General features: G+C 39.1%; 2 protein-coding genes across 4 annotated transcripts; one reads left to right on the top strand and one right to left on the bottom strand.

Annotated features, from left to right (window-relative positions):
* Positions 1 to 57: 57 nt before the first annotated feature.
* Positions 58 to 15,637, bottom strand: rspry1 (ring finger and SPRY domain containing 1). 3 transcript variants are annotated; one of them, XM_079465615.1, is made up of 15 exons: positions 15,120 to 15,637; positions 13,565 to 14,076; positions 8,596 to 8,648; positions 5,784 to 5,896; positions 5,257 to 5,383; positions 4,763 to 4,821; positions 4,340 to 4,406; positions 4,110 to 4,241; positions 3,832 to 3,947; positions 3,026 to 3,169; positions 2,817 to 2,928; positions 2,617 to 2,719; positions 2,378 to 2,530; positions 2,144 to 2,248; positions 58 to 1,757 (listed from the first exon to the last, which is right to left on the bottom strand). In XM_079465615.1, the coding sequence occupies exons 2-15, from the start codon at positions 13,924 to 13,926 to the stop codon at positions 1,661 to 1,663; spliced, it is 1,743 nt and encodes a 580-aa protein (XP_079321741.1). In that variant the 5' UTR covers positions 13,927 to 14,076; positions 15,120 to 15,637; the 3' UTR covers positions 58 to 1,660. The 3 variants fall into 3 exon arrangements, with proteins under 3 accessions (XP_079321741.1, XP_079321743.1, XP_079321742.1); XM_079465617.1 differs by lacking the exon at positions 15,120 to 15,637 and adding an exon at positions 14,727 to 14,971 and having other exon boundaries at positions 504 to 1,757; XM_079465616.1 differs by lacking the exon at positions 15,120 to 15,637 and adding an exon at positions 14,657 to 14,971 and having other exon boundaries at positions 504 to 1,757.
* A 286-nt stretch (positions 15,638 to 15,923) lies between these two features.
* Positions 15,924 to 21,018, top strand: psme3ip1 (proteasome activator subunit 3 interacting protein 1). The gene is made up of 8 exons (XM_079465618.1): positions 15,924 to 15,944; positions 16,844 to 16,909; positions 16,997 to 17,119; positions 17,232 to 17,330; positions 18,169 to 18,292; positions 19,633 to 19,767; positions 19,936 to 20,009; positions 20,687 to 21,018. The coding sequence occupies exons 3-8, from the start codon at positions 17,005 to 17,007 to the stop codon at positions 20,890 to 20,892; spliced, it is 753 nt and encodes a 250-aa protein (XP_079321744.1). The 5' UTR covers positions 15,924 to 15,944; positions 16,844 to 16,909; positions 16,997 to 17,004; the 3' UTR covers positions 20,893 to 21,018.
* The last annotated feature ends 581 nt before the right edge of the window (positions 21,019 to 21,599 follow it).

The following is a 21,599-nucleotide window of genomic DNA, read 5'->3' on the forward strand; positions in this document are numbered from 1 at the left end:
ATGCATAAGAGTGACTGGAATGGGAGTGGTGTTGTTACGCATATGTGACAATCCTTTACCTGGGCTGTACAATACATGGACAAATGTGTCCTTTTAATGAACAGGTTTGGCAATTACAGTCATTCCTACTGGGACAGCTCAGTCACGTTCTATAGAGGTGCGTGCTTTCACTCTTACAGCAATAGTATGGGAAGGGCCCTTTTCTATTCCAACACGACAATTTACCTGTGCACAACGTAACTCTCATAAAAATGATTGACTGGTATGGAAAAACTTGACTGGGCTGCAAAAATGCCAGAAGTTCCAACTAAATTGCTTTGGTTTTAAAACGCAGATTATGAGTCAGACTCCCATCACCCAACATCAGTGCTTGTAAACAGGGTTACAGTCATTTTGAAGACTTCCAAAACCACTGAAAAAAAAACGTAAAGCATCCTTTAGATCATCACTGTGTAGTAAAGCATTGATATATGAATAGTTCATATATTTCGTTTTTGTTTATTAAAAACGGGTGTCCATATAGTGTACTAAAGCATACTGTAGTATGTAGTACTTCTACATTTGTGCTATAGAAGAGCATTGGTTACTAAACAGGGTACATTCTACATATGGTCCAATGGAAATCATGCATTACATGAGTCAATAATGGAAACTGTAACAACGCCGGTGCAACACATAAAACAGACATTTATTACAAACATCACGATTCAGAAAATGAATTAATTCAAATCATACTCTCTTATCTTTGGGAGCTCTGGAGATTTCAGTCTCTCTGTAACTGCTTCAGAACATTCACATTTGGCCTCAGCAGCATTAGGACACTGATATGTGTATTACCATAGGAGGAAACACATAACATTTTCCCAAACCTCAACATGGGTTGTCGCAAGTATATCTTCAATACAAGTATAGCTTTCTGGTTAGACAATGTCTGACGTGCTCTTTCAGTCAAGCCTGTCATTTCATCGGATGGAATTTGACTACATTTTGTTTCTCAATGGGCTTTGTAACGTACATCAAAAAGAAATGTAATTGCTAAAGAAATAGGTGTCTCGAATCATCAAGACATTTCTAATTAGAATGTGGGGCAATCAACCCAGAAGAGATTCAAGTACAATCAAGTCTGAAGTAGAACAATAATGGGTTTCTGGGGCAGGCCTTAACATTGAGAGGAAACAAACAAGAAAAGTTGTTGTTTGAGGCTTAGACTTGTAGTTGAACGGAGAGAAGAGACACGTATACATTTAACACATCCAAACAGACACACAAACTGCATTAGACCCTGATTAGAGCTCGGTGAAACAGATCAGCATTTAACAAATTTATTTTCCATATGATATCTGTGCCTGAAAATGGTAAATACAAACTTCCAAAAAAAATCAACTTTAAAACTCCACATTTCCTCATGAACCCTCACTGCCTCTCTGATTGGGGTCTCCTTGGAGTGCAACAGTGTAGTTTTCTCTTCTTCTCTTTCCTCCAGCTTTATGGAGGGTCTTATATATCCATCCTTGCAAAGCATGAAAGGTTCAAGCCGCAGTGTCCAATCCTGAGACAGCATCGTGATTCGATTGGTCAGGTTGGTCTCTCAGACAGGAGGGACTTGACAGGATGGAAGCTTGAGGGGGAAAGTCCATATGTAGGGTCGTTGTAGCTAATGTCAGGACACGTGGGAAATAAGTCTGACTCGTGTCTGGATGTCCTGACGACAAAGTGGGCACGTTTCCAGCTGTAAGGCACACTCCATACAAATTCCACTGCAGGAAAAGTACAGAAACATACTACTGAGAAAATGAACATCAGCACGGTTAACCACAATTAAACTGGTGATATAACAGTAATAAATGGTTGCTAATGTGTTCTAGGTGATTGCTTACAGGCCCGAGCTAACAGGGCACAGCACTTTTGTTATATCTGTAAGATAAGTTTTATGGTCCCTGGATATGGAAGGTACATTTTTAATGCATGGATTTTCACTTGTGTTATGGTTTTGTCAGGTAACAAATTTTAGGTTTTTGCAAGGTTCGTAGTCATAGGATAAACAGGACAAGTACCAAAAAAAAGTGTAATCAGGATTTTAACAATGTTACCAATAATCCGCTGGTGTACACATTGTTACTACAGTACATGGTGATCTTTGTACCTGTGCAAACAGGGTCTCAGTTCAGTGTCTGCCATCTGGTCACAACAGAGGGTGCAGCAGTTATCTCTGATGCTAACCTGTTTGAGCAAAGCCAAGCGCCTGTGTCTGAAATAAAATAGAAATAAAGAGAAACTCAATATGCACTGCCGTGAATAAAAGGCAGAATGCATTAGTCACATGTGGTAGAAACCACTGCTATGCCTTGTGTTCAGAAATCAAACAATCAAAGCAAACCTAGGCAGAATGATTTTCTCATCCGATGCGAGTGAGGCGAACTCATTAAACGTGTTGAATTTGATGGAGGGGGGATGGCGGAAGGGCTTGGCACCAAAGTTGAACTCACACTGTTGGTAGGACATGAAACTGGCTGCAGCAAAGAAGCCAGATCTGACAGAACGAATGAAAAGCAAGTTGTTTAACGAGCTCCCTGAACACTTCTATGATTCTTCAGTCTTGTTATGAACTTTGCTTACGTGGCAGAGGAGAACACCTGCTTCTCAGGAGGCAGCTGGTGTCCGTTTAGATAAAAGATCATCTGCTTTTTACTGAGGTCCAGCAGGAAGCCTATGGCATCACCTACAACATCCCAAAGTACAATGCTCACAAAACATTGTAGAAACGATGAGACACATGGTGTGTGATCATCATATGGAACAGGAAGCTCTGCACAAACCTTCTTTCCAGCATGGGTGGGAGTGAGGTTTACTGCGAGCGTTGTACCAGATCAGCTGCCTGCAGCCATCGTACGCACATGAATATTCATCATCTCCGATCCCATAACCCTCCTGTGCACCCACACACACACACAAAGTATTCTCATTAAAGAACTTAATTTGTTTGACGAGTACAGACATAAACAGCTCAACACAATCAGGAACGCACATGGTTGAGAAACTTGCTGTCCTTGGTTGCCCAGCCAATCTGCATGACGCCAGAGGTGATGACTGTGACTTCATAGTACCAAACGCCTGAATCCACACAGAACGTGCAGCGAACGCTCTCAAATGACGATGCGTCACACCGTGCCTGAGAAGCAAGATAGATTTACAAAAAAATTATACGAATACAGTCACAATGCTAAAAGTTCAATTGGATGTACCTACACCAGTCAAATTCATGTTGCTCTATGCCAAGGCAAAAAACAATGCAAAACTTAATTTAGTACCTGTGTTCTATAATTGTATAGATACTAGAAAAACTTTTTATAATCAACTTGGTACCATTTTTTAACATGCCTATAACAAGAAATGTCTCCACTTTGCACATTGCTGGAAAAATCTAGTGCACGATTAGTACTTTCCAAGAATAGCAGTGATATTTCAACCATTCACTGAAGTGTGAAAAAACATTGTTTATATTTTGTAGGATATGGTGTCCTCGTGGAAGCTGTTCCTCTGAATCATCAGCTGGCCCACACAGAAACTGCACCCACAGAATTAAGCAAAAAGATTTCTACAGAATCCAAACAGCCATCTTTCACCCTACCCATCCATTATGTCCTGTGTGCACATCCATTTTCAATGTCCTTCAGCTACCAGCAAGAATGTACTATTCAAGAATACAGTTCTTGCAATTGTGTTAAATCCATTTACTCCTTTTAAATCCAACACATTGAATTCCAGGTTTTACCTGAGAAAAACGTTTATAGATTACGCATGGAGGTAATCAATAAGAAGTTTGTCTCTTACCTCCAGTCCAGAAGGAGAGATCTTTAGATACTCGCTGACATCATTACTGTTCAGCATGGCATTGATATTGCTCAAGTTGACCTTCTCATAGGTGAACTGGCGGCCCTCTTTAATGACTACAGGGCAAAGTGTGACCAGAGATAAAATTCTGAATGAGACACGCTTTGAATGAAATGTTCACTTCATTTCAATAGCCTTAGCTACAAAAGTACAGAATTCCTGATTGATTTAGTTTCTGTAAAAGAGAGATGTGCTCCACTGCAGTCAAGGTTACTCACAGAGGTTATCCAGGCTCCACTGAGCGCAGAAGCCGACCTGACGCTTTAGGTAGTCTGGATGATCGGCCCAGCATTCCAAAACAGAGAGGCGATCACTGATACACGACTCTGATACTGTTAGCTTGTTCTCGCCTGAAACAAGAACAAGCTCCTATTAAAATTTCAATCATTTCGGTTTAAAATTCATAACATAGTCCACATATCATTAAAAGGCAAGGAGTCAAACCTACTGGTTTGAGAGAATTTCTCTAATGCGATGAGAGCGAACAGCATGACAGTGGGGTGGGCCTCAGAGCTCTGAAAAACAATAACACCACAATAATATTAATAAAGACAGAAATACAACAACTTCATTATGATCTACAACATAAGGAGAGTGTAGTTAAGTTGATAATTAAGTTGTGTAACGTTGATAATTACATTGTAAAACAATGAGAGGCAAGCAAAACTTTAGAGGGGTCATATTCTACATAACTAGCTTATTTTTATTAACATACCTCCTCCAGTTTTAACGTCAAAAGGTTATAAATAACCTGTTGTGGCATCATGCATTGTTTCAAAAAATGTTCAGTTGTATTGTTTCTAAAAATGTTCAGTTGTGAAATAGGGCGTGTACAGTAGTGCATAAAGTCTGTAGTGCGTAATGTTCTTACCAAACTCTCAAGCAGGTACTCCAGAGTTCCAGGGCTGAGAAGAGCGATGCTTGCTGGACCTGTAAGCAGAAGAGTCAGAACTCAGAAATCAAGTAATCCACATTCAAACAATTTGGACAATGTGTTGATCTGGCATGTCTCTTCAAAGAACTGGGCAAAAAGTGACCGTAGGTCACCTTGGGTGAACTCTGTGTGTTTGTGTACTGCAGCCTCAGCAAAACCGTCAGATCACAGACCTCTAAGGGAGACTGCAGCATGCTGGGGCATGACAGGTCTGCAGCTCGCATTTTGCAAACTCGGCTTAACTCATCTCTTCAGAGAATGCTAACACAAAAGAGGTCAAGCAAGATGCAACAGATCTCGTATTCATTTCACGAAACCTTGAAAACTGGTTGGCAGGGTTTAATATGGATGCATCTCCTCTAATTAAATGGACACCTCAGTGATCATTTCTGCGTGTAAGCCTTGTAGTTTTGTATGTGTGCGTTTCTCACCAGCCAGTTTCTCAGCCAGGCAGCCTAGCACTGCTGTGGTGTTACGGTGTTTGGCAGGGATGAGGGCATCCTGACGGGCGACAGCGGCACTTAGATTCAACATGTCCGACAACTTCTGCAAAGCATCCTTAGAAAATAAACAAACCAATAAACAATCGATAACAAAAACCAAATGATGCCCATTTATGAAAAATCTACTTGGGCAAATTTGTGAGGCCAACTAGGCTTCTTGCTGAAGAGCCATTGGCTGGTTAACACCACTCTAGACATATATAGGAGGTAGTAATGACAACAAGAATAAACAGTTTCAACAAAAAAAAAGGAAAAGAAAACATGGTGAAACATGAAGTGTCTGCTGATGTAAGCCACATAGGGCTTGTCTTTTACATAGAAAAGAAAGGTTTGAGATGCCGTATGCAAAGGGCTAGCGTAATTAGATGTGCATTAGCATCTGTAATGGAAAATGTAGCTGGAACATATAATGCCCATTGTGTGCATATATATGTACTGTATATATATGAACTCACTTTGGTCGGCAAAGGGCATTCATCCAGCAGCAGGGTAATTACAGCCGGACCCAATGGGTCATCTAGAGGAATTACCCGAATTAAAGATTGCACCACTTCCAACCAGCCATCATCTACAGGGGGAAAACAGAGAGACAAAAGAGGACACAGAGAAATGCGTTTTGTTTATTCAGAAGCTGAAAATTATTGGTCGAATAATATGGGTATTCTGAAGACCGAAAAAAATCGGTCAGTTCTAGGAATAATAAGAATACGTGCAATAGGCAGAGCTGCGTGTTTGTGTGAATTGCCTTTGTTGTGGTTGTGCTTGTTTTTGTGTGACAATAATCATTGTCGCACCGCATTGAGTGTATATAACTATATTCAGACGCGGAATCATGTTATTGTAATAAGTCATCTGGCTGTTCTGCACAGATTAACATATTACAACAGTAATTTGTCTGCATCTGCACTGTATGAGGATATAAACACATAAACTTCATCTCCAGAGTTTTTGAGACTTTATTTTACGAGCCTTTGATTTCACCATTCGAGTATAGCGTCAAGCACACTAATACTGTGTCCTGATTATAAAGTCGCCAGGGGTTGGCACTTAGGTCAACGTTGGTGTCAGGTCACGGTTAGGTAATGCCCACTAGCGGTTGCCTGAGTGACGACATCCACTGATCACATTAGCTCTACCATCTTCCTATTGGCTGTCGCTCCTGAAAGTCGTTCTTCATTTGCATGAAGTTGAAGATTTCCTTCACTTTGTTGCATCGTTAGACACGCCCCTTGTTGCTACGGTTCGTGTCGCCCGAATTCGCCAGCTCTCCATTTAAATTAATGGGATCATGTTGCTTTGTCGCTTGTAATGTGAACGAGGGGTAAAACTCAAGCGTCTTCCCGACGACCCGTCAAAATAAAAGACCTATCTATGTGGACAAATATACCTCTTCTAGTAAACAAATTAATACACAGAACTTAGAAATTAGGTAAAATAAAAATTATATGGTCCTAATTTATCCATCTGTATGTAACATTAATGTAATTTGTTAGTTACCTGCCTATTCATGAGATGAACTGCACTTGCATATTTTTTAATGATGACAACAGAAGTTTTATACTTGTGCTACAACTGTTTGGCATGTGCAACAAAACGTAAACACCTGTAAAACCAGTGTTATGTGCAAAAACAATTAAGGTACAGCCCTGACAGTAACAAGAATTACTGCTTGCCTTTGTTCTAAAGCAATCATGGAGAGTGTTAACAAATGTAGGTGGCCGCAGCAGACACTAGGTAAAACGCTTTTGAGCAAACTTGACAAATCAGGATCCAAAATAATTAAATTGACACTTCAAATTAAATATAATTTTTTATCTTCAGACAAGTAATATATGTATAAATGTACTTGTCTGAAGGACAAACACCACATGACAATGTTTAATTTCAAGCCCTGCATACAGAATAAAAGTTTGTGTTTATAATAATTTATGTCTGTGTACTGTGTGCATATTATATATATATATATATTAGGGCTGTCAAATGATTAATCGTGATTAATCGCATCCAGAATAAAAGTTTGTGTTTACATAATATATGTCTGTGTAATGTGAATATTATATTTGTATTTATAAAAACATACACATACAAGCATATATTTGAGAGAAATATCAAACATAAACATTTATAAACATTTAAATAAAATTTTAATGATTGGGAAATTTGGATAAATACATCTACAGTAAATATTTCATAAAAATACAATATATTCATGTATGTGTATGTTTCTGTGTTTATAAATACAAAAATGTACACAGACATATATTATGTCAACACAAACTTTTATTTTGGATGCGATTAATCACGATTAATCATTTGACAGCCCTAAATATATATATATATATATACTCAAATATTTTCTAAATGTGAGTGTTTATAAATACAAAACAAATATGCACAGTGCACAAACATACAGCATATTATTATAAAAACTAATTCTGGATGTGATTAATCGTTGAACAGCCCTCAAATCTTTGAATATTTGAAGCTGGAAATAAATTGAACGAATTTCATCGAACTTAAACCTAGTTGACCAACCCTTAACTGGTTTCTAAAATATAGCTCTAGCACAGAAACAATGTAAAAACAGGTCTGTAATCTCTTCAGGGGTTGTGACCTGAGTCTCAAAGCCCAGAGCAGTGTATCCACCTGTTATCTCGATCATGAAGCCACCTGAAGCCACAGTCTCAAAACACAACATGCAGGCTCAGTTCAGAGCAACAGATGCACGTATAAATAAAATGAACAGCAGATAGTCTCAGAATGGCGACCCACACATGACCTTTCTAAACCCTTGATCTAAACAACCTCTAAAACCACATCAGTACGTTCATGTAATATACAGTACCAACACAAAACAAAAAGATTACCAAGTATATTAGCATGCAAAGGGAGTATGCACACAAACAGCAGAGCACTGTGTACCATAAAAACACAGCACAGCTTACAAGAACATACACATGGATGCAACAAACATATCCGCATGGTGTTTGTTCTTGCATTAGGCTCAGAGAGACTTAAAAGCCTGAAGCTGAGCCGTGGCACAAACACTTCATCTGCCGCCGTAGAACTGAGCCATGACAATGGCGGCACGGGGTTCGAACCAAACTTCAAAAGCAGCGTTCAGTAAAACCCGCAGAGCTTACACAGCTTCCACTCTTAGATTAACATTCTAATAAGTTAATCGGGAGCCAGGGGGTGACAACCAGCTGCACTTGTTTCTCTAATAAAAAATACTAGTTGACCCCATGCAGCGTCGACTTTACTCACCCGTCTCTGCCATCTCGTGTAATGTGATCATGGAGTACGGCGGCTCTTGGTCACTGAAACACACAAAAACACATGATCATAATGGAAATGCCAACAGAAGTAGAGCAACCTAGTAAACAAATGTTTGCTTCTGTGTCTCATTCCCTGGGCTCTTGTGTGTGTGTGTGTGTGTGTGTGTGTGTGTGTGTGTGTGTGTGTGTGTGTGTGTGTGTGTGTGTGTGTGTGTTTGGGTAAGCATCTGATTTAGTCCTTGGCTCTAGACATTAGTTATGAAAGCCTAATGGTATAATGGGCGATTGTACGACACATGACGGATTGCTATTGGAGGGAAGGCAGGCCAGACTACCGCTGTTGTTTTGGCTGCAGGCTCTATGCATCTATTTTGCAGGCTGGGACCGCAACAGTAAATCTAAGTAGCGATGGCAAATTCCCCTGGGACGCTTTCCTGGAGAAAGCCCGGCACATCAAAACACCACGAGAGACATTTAGTCGGGGACAATAAATTCTCCTCAACTCTGCGGAGTGTCATTGATGTGGTTCATTTGTCGGTCATAAACCAGTGGCCCTCAGGCAGTATGGGTTTTGTTTTCAAACGGCAGATGAGGCAAAGGAAAAGGCGGCTAGGGTGGTTGATAAAGAGAGAGATGTTCAATGCCCTCAGCCATGGGTGTATGACTGCTGTGTGACTACTGTACAGTCACATCAGACTATTTTAAAGTTTTCACGCTCAGAGATGGGCAGTATTTCAACTACATGCATTTGAAATACGTATTTATTACTTTTGAGAATTTAGTCATTTCGATTTTCCTCACCTAAAAAAGGTCAAATGTAATTTGAAATAAAAACTTTGAGAGACTGTTTTTGTATTTTATAATACTTAAATACTTCTTCAAATGTGTAATTTCATTCAAATACTTTTACAAATATGTCATTTTACATATTGTATTTCATTATTGGATGAAGTATCCTATTGAATTGCTGAAAATAATTAAGAAGATAATATTTTAAGGCATGTTTAAGTATACCTTTAATACCTTTCAAAATGTTGAAGTAATTGATGTGCTGTAGAAAAACAGACAGACATACATTGCTAGATTTAAAGTGATTCTACATGCATACCCTGTATCTAGGGAAATCAGTTTAATCCTCTGAAGATGTAGATATACACCTGTCATTTGTCTATAAAACATACTATACAGTTTGAAACATTACATTTTGTGTTCATTTAAAGACAACACATTCATGTTGTTCCTGTGAATTCTAGCAATAATGGACGATCAAAAATCTACTATCAGCTATCATTCAATGAATGTGAATTCAAATTCACAGCAGTATTTTGTATTTTATTTAAATACATTTTATTAGTAAGTATTTGTAATTTGTAATTAAATACTTTTTGATGTATTTGTGCCCATCTCTGTAAAACCACCCTTTGACTCTGCACTGAAGAGATTTCTCTAATGGACGTAATCAAAGACATGGCAGCTGGTGTGTTTGTGAGTTTTAGGTATTATTATTCACATATTTGTCATAACTTCCTGTTAGAGCTGCACAATAGAGTATCGCAGAGATGACGTATGCATGTAAGCAAAACCTGGAAGCGAGTTTGCATTTTAGCACTTCCAGTTCCATCTTTAAAAACGTGAGTAATAACTCACATGTTTTTAATAAAGTTTGAAAATGTTGTCGGTGGCTTGGTAGTGGTGGGGACGTTCATATCGAGCGACCGTAGTGTAGATTCATAGTCTCATGTTTGCTTTCTACTTCTAGATATTGTATGTAGGCTTCGAAAGTAACAATTATTGTGTTCATTTGTGTTTCTCGATAGACAAAACATGTAAGTATCATAAAACTTTCACTGATCTTATTTTTTGGCATTCTTCCAAACGTGCATAGGCTTTCGGACCAGGGAACCAGTGTGGCGCTAACTTTTGGGTTGGCCTACAAAATTATGTCATCTCTGAAGTAATACAATATGCTATATCAATGATTCCCAAACTGGGGGCCCCCAAGATGGATTCAGGGGGACCACAGATTTTTTTGTCGCATTTAATGAAATATAGCAATCTTAAATAGATTTTATGCTATCAAACATCAGAGAATTAAGACCACCATCAAAAATGTTCCAGCATTGTATAGCTTAGAATTTTAATTAAACTAAAAACATATTAAGTTTAATGTTATACTCTACACAATGGGGGCCTTACAATGAGAAAGTTTGAGAACCACTGTGCTATTGTTATATGATAATTCTTATTTTTTCTTATTCTTATAAATATATTTAAAAACTGAAACTTGCATAAGTTTGACCTTGCAGACAGTCTTCCACACGTCAGAGCACACGCATGCAAATATGCACAAGGAACTAACATTCACGACATATGCCAGTCTCTCTGCTTTAAAACTTTGACAAGCAATAAGTGAAGTATTTAAATTATGCAGTTATTGAAAATAATTGAGGTATGCTATTGGCCTTATTTCTACCATATCCATAATGGGCAATGTTTTTGAGCCCTTACAAGTACAAAAAAAGAAAGGTGAAAACTGAAAGATCACACATGAAATAATAAAAAGATGATTTAGGATAATGTTACAAAGAAAATGGTATGTGTAACATTACATAGTAATGTAAAGATTAAATACTCTTTCAATTAAATGAAAAATGGTGTGCAGCACTATGTATTGTTTGACAACAGGTGTACACGTGTGAAATAACCGCTGACAAAGGATGTGGTTACGCAAACAACACATAATCCAGCTTCAAACAAAAGAAAGAAAGAATCAAAGGCTGACACTCCCCCTTGTGTGTTTGAAATATTTACCTTTAAATCAGACAAAAAAAGAAACATTTTAGAGCAAAATACTTCCTTTTCCTAAAAATGCAGTTAACAGAAACCTTAAAATATCTTCCACAAACTATAAAGATATGGGTCCTCCTCTACCTAAAATATTCAAGACAATATAGCAACCTTAACATTTACATTTATTCATGTGGCAGACGCTTTTATCCAAAGCGATTTACAAGTAGTTTTTATGGAGGGATTATTGCGTCAGATTGAAAACTAAAAGTATAAAACCAAAACTAAAAGTCTAAATTTTAAACTAAAAGTCCAAGTGGAAAATGAATTTGGTATATAGGATAGGGCATTTTGTATGCAGGATTGGGAATTTAATCATTTAGCCATTAAGGATTGAGGATTTAGGATTGGGAATTTGAGGATTGTGCATTTAATCATTTAGCCATTTAGAATTGAGGATTTGGGGATTTAGGATTGGGCATTTGAGGCTTGAGGAGTGTATGGAAATTAGGAGGCGTGGCCCAAATACTGGAGGATGGGTTTGAAATGGCTGGTGCGCAGAGGCACCTTATGGACAGCAGAGGAAGCTCCCAGAGCTAAGGAGCACACTGTAATGAAACCAGAGCGAGTGAGTGGCTGGAGGCGCCATATAGGGTTTAAATCAAACTGCGCTTATGAATACATATATAAAAGCGTGCATACACACATATACATTGCTCACATATGCATGTATAGTCTTGGATGGTCAAGCAAACACATATGAAAAACATGTGCGAACTAAGTGAAATCCATACCAATACATATTATGTTAGTAATGCATACATATAAACTCGATGAGTGCAAACAAACCTAATTAAAACAAACGTAAAACACCATTAAAGAAATCAGCTATATCATTACATAACATTGCAACTTGCACAAGCAAGTAAAGGACTAATGAACGTCAATGTTATTACCGCTCTCAGAGTTTTTTATAGATGTGTTTTGCATGCATCTAGTGTATATGCAAAGGAACAACGACTAGTGGTGCCATCCCAAAAAGGAAAATAGTCACTCTCCGGTACCTTCTCTGGATCTGTTCCACATTGGTGGAATGATTTACCTGCTCCTACAAGATCAGCAGACTCTTTTGCCATCTTTAAAAAATGCATATCTTCCATCAACACGTCGCTGATTGATTCAACCTAATTCTTTCTACACCTCACTATACTTAGCTTTGTATACTGTGCTAGGCTTTAATGGACTAGTTTTAATGCACTTATGTATTTTGTTGCCTATGTTGTTATAATTGCTTCCAATGTTTCCTCATCTGTATGTCGCTTTGGATAAAAGCGTCTGCTAAATGACTAAGTGTAAATGTAAATGTAATGATAAAGTATTGTTTCCTACAATGGGAGTCAATGGGGGGCCGCATATGTCTGCATATAAGCATTCTTAAAAATTTCCTTCTCTGTGAATAAATATATTTCATCAGAACAAATAAATGATACAGATTTGGAACAACTAGAAGGTGAGTAAATGATGACAGAATTTTCCTTTTTGAGTGAAGTTTCCCTTTAATGGAGCTGTCACCTGACATGTAAATAAATCAGTGGGATCACTAAGGTCTGAGCCAATGAATATGACGAGCAGATAAAACAAGCACAAATGTGGACGAAGTGAACGGCCATCATTTGACGGCCGGTGGCTGAGTGGGAAGGTGTAAGAACAGGAGGAAGAGTTACTGGCGGCTCTAATGTCAAGCCAAAATGTTTAAAGAAACATGAAGTGTTCGTCTTGTATATCAAGCTGCTGTCTTAGGCAATACCTTAAGATTAAATGTACTGCTGTGCGAATTAATAACTGAATAAATAATGCCACGCTCATTAAAGAGCTTTGACAGGCTCGTAAATCAACTCTCCATCTGCAAATATAAAGATGCATTTTTTGGAAGTAAAGGGCCTGGAAATGGGTGTGGCATCATTACGGTAAACAATTGTGACTTTGACAACAAAAATGACAACCAAATGGATTTTGAATTCACACCTAATGCATTTAGCCAGAAATGGAGAGATTTGATAGCTGCCACAGAACCAAATGGGAAATTAAAGTGATATCATTCATTCATGATGCGTTCCCACACAGAATTAACATCAAATAACATATGGAGTGCATCTCCGAGTTCCACTCACTTGTCAACAAGAGTCCTGATAACAGCCAGCGTGTCCAGTACCAATCCATCCACGTTTTGCTTTTTCCGACGTGGTTCATGTGGTCCTCGACCTCGTCTGGGTGGTCGGACCGGGTCCCTGGGCCGGCTGCCTCTTGCCTCCTGGGATTCAGATATGGAGTTATCCACTCGCCTGAGCTGCCTGCGAGGTGCCGATCCCTCCTCCGCGTCACTGTCCTCTCTACACACACAGCTGTTCCCCATGGCTCCGCTGGACGAGAGGCTGGGCCAAAACTGCACTGACTGCAGCTGTTCTACGGTCACTCGTAGAACCCGCGCGAGGCTCCTGGTGGCACAGAATGCAATCCAGGTGGCTACTATCATATCATTGGGAGGACTTAAGAGGGTGTCTCGGTACGAGCCGGGTAGACGCGTCAGTCATTGTGCTTTTGCTGACACTCAGCAGACAGACGCACATGAACAAAACTGATGTTGCAGTCAACACACATCCTATAGCCCTGGAGGGTTTCACTCCTGTGAGACAAGCAGGGAAATTGTATTAGTCAGTTATCAAATTATCATCAATATGGGGAAAAAACAGGACCCGAAAAACACAAATAAAATGCTCAAGGGACCAGCATTGTTTTGTGGGCGGCTAAAATAAGACACTGCATAAAAAACAACACTTATATAAGTGTTTCCATCATGAAAACCTATGATCTGATTATCACAAGATAGCATTAGAGGACTAAAATTGTAACAGACCATAGGGTTGTGAGCTATAACGTTATTATAGGAGTTACAATAAAGTGCTTGCTCCTGGGCAAGCGTTGTTGTCCTGCCCAGCAAAACAATGTTTGGCTAGGCATAAAGTTTGTAAACATCTAGTACAACATAATCATTATTACTATATAAAAGCTCGCATTTTAAAGACCTGCTTATTAATAACCAGCCACAATTATAGTAAATAAGTCGTACACAGTTACATAAACTACACTAGTCATTTTCCCCGTATTGCAAGTTGTCAGTGTTAGCAGCGGCTAACTTGCACAGCTAGCGCTCAGACAAATTCTCAACAACACTTATATATATATAAATAAATAAACACACATACTCATGTGAATGAACGCTGACCTTCTAAGACAATCACTGTAATTCACAAAATCAATAAAAAGAAAGTTTACACAATTTTGGGGTTTCACTAAACCGGCGTAACTCAAGTCTCCGGCTGGGTCTCAAATTCTTCCGCGCCGCCTACGTAGGCAGCATTTAGCACAGCGAACGCGTTCAACTCAAACGTGTCATTGCCCAAAATGTTTGCAACATATTTCCTTGCTTAGGGTACAAACAAATAACGGAAAACGACACGCCTATGACACACAAATGCAGCCCAGTCGGCTGGCTCGTTATGTTGTGAAACACAGCCTCTTTCATCATGTCAGAAATGAACATTAGATATAACTAGCAATACTTTCTAATGGCTGAAACGTCGGTGAAAATATTTAACTGACACGTTAATTAACACGTTGATTTATTGCCTAACAATATAAATACACAAGAGCCGATCATTTACTCACCCGGTAAAGCGGAAGGTTGTCGGTAAATGCAGCGGTACTAGGCCGAGCACAAAGACTAACGTTACACGGGAAGTGTGTGTGATCTAATTCTCAGAAATATGATTCATACTCGCACATGCAACCCCAGCGGTAAACAGCGTTGTGTTTATCCATAGATACGAACGGATCCAGGCAGGCAGTGAAAGGTGAAGGCTTGTTGAAGAGTAAAAGCATGAGGACTAATGTTGCTGGAGAATCAATCATAGATCTGTGTTAGTGCGCGTCGTCGGATATTTCTCTCCGGCACATGATGCTGAACTCGACCCCTCCCAGCAACCAGACAAATACACCAAAACTCAACAGATTCTAGTTTCATTGTGTTACACAGATCGAAATGGTGATTAAAAAACTGTCGTCTGTCACACTCAGCTTTGTTTTTATTTCGTTTCGTTTTGGTGTGAGTGGATAACGAGTAGTTTTGTAAAATTCACCTGCATGTCTCTTCTACTGCTACAATCGCAAATTGAAATATTTACTATATTCTAAATAATTACTAGGTTAACAATTTATATAAAAACTAGCTGGTTCAATAGAATAGCTCAACAATGGTCTGCAAGCAAAACCGTACATCAAAAACACGTTTATTTTCAAATAAATAAACGGGTTTATTTTCAAATACTACAATAATAATGGAAATTGGCTCACTGACTGGAAGGGGAACATTTCTTGAGCGCATTGTCTTGTAAAAAAAACTACATTTCCCTGTAGCGCTTTCTGCTTAGGAACTACTTACCATTAGCAGGTGTTGCACACGGACGTCTTTAACAGAGACACGGACCGGACTAGGTAAAAACCTGACCGTATTTCCATGTCGAGTGATTTATTCTTCGTTAGATCTTTGACCAATTACATTTTTGTCTCACATGCAATGCAAGCCTTTTCTGTTGTTACATAGTGTATATTGAAGCGATTATTATATAAATATATCTTTGGACGATCTCCCAGCGAGTTCGATCATAGCCATGCATGCTCTTCAGTTCAGATCCGTAAAACTATACCGCTGTTTTAGACAAATACTAAAGTATTTGACTAAGAATTATTTATGTTTGAAGCTGCTTATTGCTGTGGACTTAGCATTTATACACAATAAAGTGCCACCGAGGTTGCATTATACGTAACGTTAGTATGCATGTCTGTAATGTTGTGATGTTTTCTTACGCTGCTTTTTTGTTGTGTCTCTTCTCATGCATTCTCCACTGTGACAGTACAAGTGTCGATCAACTGATTGATTCACTAAATTGACATTTACAAATATAGCTTTTGCAGTATGTCTAAAGTGAGAACAGTGTTTTTTGTTTCAGTTATGAATATGAAATATGCATTAAATATATATTGATCCTTCTGCCTTTTAAAGTTTTGGTTGCATTAAATCAGGCAAGTGTGTCAGACTGTGCTGCTATCGTGTTCACTGCTCAAATCCAACACTAGGGGGGGGTGTTGATCTTACAGACGATGTGGAGCTTTTTAACATCGCTTTTTATGTTAATCACTGTATAAAATATCCTAAAACCACATAAGACTTATATTGTTATTTGAATTCGTGTATAAAATGAATAGTTAATGCTCAAATTCACTTTGCATTGTCAGTTTAATAGGCATTGGCATACAGTTCATTATTAGCATGCATTGGTGAAGGAAACAAAGTTTTGCTTATCTCAAAATTGTATTCTTTCCTATCTGAACAGAATATACTGCTGATGACTTCATGAACAGCCTATAGTTTTTATTCTCATCAAATTGACACCAATCCGGTGAGTATGGTTAAACACACATAGTGCTGCAACATCGTTTTTTAAACATTGTAAGTCTTCAAGTGCTCTGATGACTGTGCTGTGTAGGTTCTGCCATGGCAGATGGTGTGGATCTTGGCCAAAAGTTTGTTTCAGAATCTGAACTAGAAGAGAACAGAAAGAAGAGGCAGGAAGAATGGGAAAAGGTCCGCAAACCAGATGACCCAGAGCGTAAGAAGATCTCAGCCTTGGACTGACAGCAACCAAACATATACACAAGTTGTTAGTTGTTCTTGCGTACATGTGCCAACTTTTGATTCTGTTTATTCTCGCTGTACAACAGAGGTCCCGGAGGAAGAATACGACCCCCGATCGCTGTACGAGAGGCTACAAGAGCAGAAAGACAAGAAACAGGAAGAATATGAGGAGCAGTTCAAATTCAGTAAGCGCTTACGATTCCCATCTTCAACCCTTTTTTTTAATCGAAAGCTGATCTCTCATATGTCACACATCAGAGTCTCGGGGGCCTTGCCTCTGCTGTTTAGATGTGGGCTCATTTTCGGGTTAATCTGTCACTGTTTGCGCACAAGCGTGTGTCTGAGTGCGTGCACAAGCTCCGGTGTATGTTTCAGCATTTCGGTGGGTGTCTATGGGTGTGAACAGATGGGAGTGGTGCAGATCAAGAGCAGGTCTGTTCTTGCGGTTGCTGATGGGAGACTGGCATGATCTTAGCATCTCTGCTTCGTCTCCGTATCCCTGGTGACAAGCCCACTCTCAGTCTCCCTAGCGACCATTGCTGCTCCTATTGCTGTTGAATCCACGGGCCACGTCTTTTGATCTGCAAGTTATAGAACCATCACGGTGGTCATATTTGCAGGGAGCATAAATTGGGATTTGATATTTACTTTACATTTCCATTTAATAAAGAAGAAAAGGAATAGAAATGAATTTTGTCTGTTCCATGCATGGTTTTTGAATGTCTTGTTTTTTCAGAATTTATTTTTCCTAAATTCTTAAAAGGATTGTGTAGCAAAAGGAGATTGGAGATTATGCAGATTGTAAGTCACTCATGAAATGAATTGTATGGAACAAGTAGCAGCATCAAAATTCATCATTTCTGATTTCTGTGTACAGTATTCCTTAAAGAAACTAGAATAGATAAATGTAGCCTGAATGATAGAATTTCTATTACTTAGACACTTCTATTATTCTAAGACATTCGTGTTCCCACTAAATGCACAGTATAAACAAACAAACAATTCTGTTCATGTCCACCACAGAAAACATGGTTAAAGGTTTAGAAGAAGATGAGACCAGCTTTCTCGATGAGGTGTCGCGGCAGCAGTGTCTCATAGAGAAGCGCCGGCGGGATGAGGACGCTAAGGAGATAAAGGAATACAGGATATCCTTTTAAAGCGCACCCAATTTTACTGTCATCCAACTCTTTAAAAATTGACAGGCAGTTTTGCTCTCCGCCTGAATCTGTCTCCACTCTCATATTCGTTAAGGGGGCAGTGGAATACGCAGCTGTCAAACACACTGATGCCGGTGAAAAGTAAAGAAGAGTTCTTGCACCTTGTTAGTGTACATGCACTCAAATAAGACAGCCCCAGGGGGAGCCCGGTGTGCTGTGGGTTTCAACAGATAGTCACGCAGACATGGCAAAGGGGGAGATGAAACGGGAAAATTGCCTGTCTGTGTGCTTTTAGTTTCAAGTAATTTACTTTGTTTTTCAACTGGAAAACTGTTGTACTTCAGTGATACTTCAGGCACACAGTTCAATAGCAGAAAATGCTGATGATTGGATGAAGATCATCTGATAAACACATTAAAGGGGTCATATGGTTCGAATCGTGTTTTTCTGTGTCATGGTGTGTTATAAGTTGCCCATGCAGAACAAAAGATGCATTCTATCTAAAAGCGAATGCTCACCCAGACCTGCCTGAAACGCCTCGTGTAACCACACCCCCACAAATCTACTTCTTTTCTTCTTTTGGTATGATTTTACCAAGACCGCCCAAATGTACACGCAAGTAAGGTGGTCATATTTGTCAGTAAAATTGCTTTGGAACCTGATGTTCCGGGACAAAGAGGATATACAAACAGGCACGGTAAGTGGAAAATACAGCGTTTTTTAACCTTAAAGCGTGTATATACATTGCATTACATCTAAAACAAACGATAATATTCGTTTTAGCTGTGTCATATTACCCCTTTAACAAAATGTTGTTGCATAGAACCCAAACGCTTTTGTTCGTACCATACAATTGATTTTTCATTTTGAAACTAGTGACACGATCAGCAGTGCCCCTTCTCTTCTGCCAATCAGGTAAGCTTGCAGATAGAAGGTTGGAGGATGCGTTGTCGTGGCAACTGTAACCTTTCCCTGGGCTTGATAACTGTGTCTAAAAGCACCGCTGAGATCGGCTATCAGCCTCATAATACACTAATGTGTCCTAATTCTACTGAATTTTCCTCTCATGCAAGTGTGTCACCTTTTTAGGCCATTTGAGAGGGCTGAGTAAAAGGAAGTTGGGTTGATATCTGCGGTGACAGTGGCTTTGTGAGCAGTTGCTCTATTATAACTTCCTCTGTCAGATGGCTTTTTAAGTGGTTTATTCTGTTTTTGTGGTAACTTTGCTCTAGTTAGGATTGTGTTTCCTACCATTACTGCTTTGATTTCTTTCACAACTTAGTTACACAGGAGTGTGTCAGTGTTTTTTCTTAACCGATAAGCGTCACAGCGCTATGCAGAAGCTGGCGAGTGGTGAGGGCCACAAGAAGGAACCTGAGAAAAAAGCAGGACTCAAGCCATCAGAACACAGGACCAGTCACCTATCTCAGGCCCACCTGCTGGCTGGAGCAGTCAAACGGCGCAGGTACCAAAACAGGGCAGTCGAAACTAAAATCATTTTGACCCTTCGTGATGTTAATAAAATAATTGTAAGTAGCATTTATATTGGGACTTATGGAGCTCCAAAAAAACTTCTAATGTCTCTTGTGAGAACCCCATTGTTTCTTTTTGTGTGTATTTGATTGTCCTGCAGTTCATCTCAGTCCTCAGAGGGGAGTAAAAAGCTGAAAGCAGAGGAGACGGTAGCTGGCAATGGCAGTCAGACGGGTGGGCAAAGTTGAATACTTGTATGAATGATGTCATATAATACACTTTTGATTATTATCAAGTCTCTTAAGTCAAAGTGATTTAATTGCTTTAAAACCGTATCAGAATATCATAGTTTTCAAAAACCTCAAAAGTTTTGCATAACATCTTGTCCTGAATTATGAAATCCCAGGAGTAGAGCCAGTGTAAAACTTTGATCTATTTCAGAAGTGTAACTGAAGGGAATTTGGGGTTAAATACAAGTTAAGCCTTATTCCACAGCATCTGTGGCTTGTTGTGGCTTAGCACAGAAATTGCCTATTAGACTTTAATGTTAATTTACAAGCATGCCATAGATACTGTTAATAAAATGTATTCTTCAGTAAGATAAATACGTTTACGGGTAGTTTGTACTGATTGCAGTCTTAAAGATATAGTCCACCCAAAAATGAAAATTCATTTACTCATCATTTACTCACTCTCTTGTCATTTCAAACCTGTATTACTTTCTTTCCTTCTATTGTATGGACACAAAACCAAGTCAATCTGTGCCTGTTAACAACATTCCTTAAAATATCTTCTGTGTTCTGCAGAAGAAAGTCATAGTGGTTTGAAATTGAATTAATTTTTTTATCACTTTAAAAAACAAAATATAGAGCCTGCATGCTTTATATATGTTTATTGTTCTGTGTTTTCAGAGCAGGAGGCGGTTGATCCCAAATCTCCCGGCACAGACGTAACCCGCTCTGGCGTTCTCCACCTGCCCTCTGCCGCTGTATGCGTGGGCATCCTCCCAGGTCTCGGCGCTTACTCGGGCAGCAGCGACTCTGAATCCAGCAGCGATAGCGAAGGTAGCGTGGACGAGATTGGCTCTACCACAAAGCGCAACAAGCTCTTCAGATAGACACACTGACAGAGCACATTCACTCACAAACACTTTCTCTCATAACCTGTGATGCCCAAGGCTCGGGTTCGAGGTGTAGGGCACCATTTATTACCTTATTTATTTAGCTCTTTAACTCTCTTATGTTCTGATACTGTGTTTAATTTTGGTTAAGTCTGTTTGGTTATATGCTTGATGTTTATTAAAGGTTCTGTAGAGTTAACTTCTATTGTGGTTGTTGATGTCTTTTGCTCTCAAAACATGACACTTTCCCACATCCTCCTCATATTATTACATTCCATACAGTTTAAACATCTGGCAGTTAACCCGGTGACGCACCTACCCATCTACTCACCCACCCCTGCGGCTTCTTCACAGCTAATGGCCAAGGGGACACTGAATGACTGACAGCTGGGGATCAAGAAGACTGCTTACACAAAACATTTAGAGCATATCTCTAATATCATCACAAGACAAATCAGACGTTGGATGGGCAGTGCTTGTTTGAAGATGTTCCAATATGTTGGTTGAGTTTTAAGTTCGTTTGAGTTATTTTTAAAAGAAAATCAATATGCTGCAATGCAAAGAAATGCTGGAATTTTCATGAATTGTGTCGTGTAAAAATGAAACCGTGTGATAGTTCACTGGAACATAACCAGTGAGGAGAGATTGAAAAATAAAGATCTTTCTCATGTGTGTGTGCTCTCATTGAATAAATCTACATCAAA

This window comes from Barbatula barbatula (assembly GCF_947034865.1).
Source record: "Barbatula barbatula genome assembly, chromosome: 10".
In the NCBI taxonomy this organism is placed as follows: domain Eukaryota; kingdom Metazoa; phylum Chordata; class Actinopteri; order Cypriniformes; family Nemacheilidae; genus Barbatula; species Barbatula barbatula.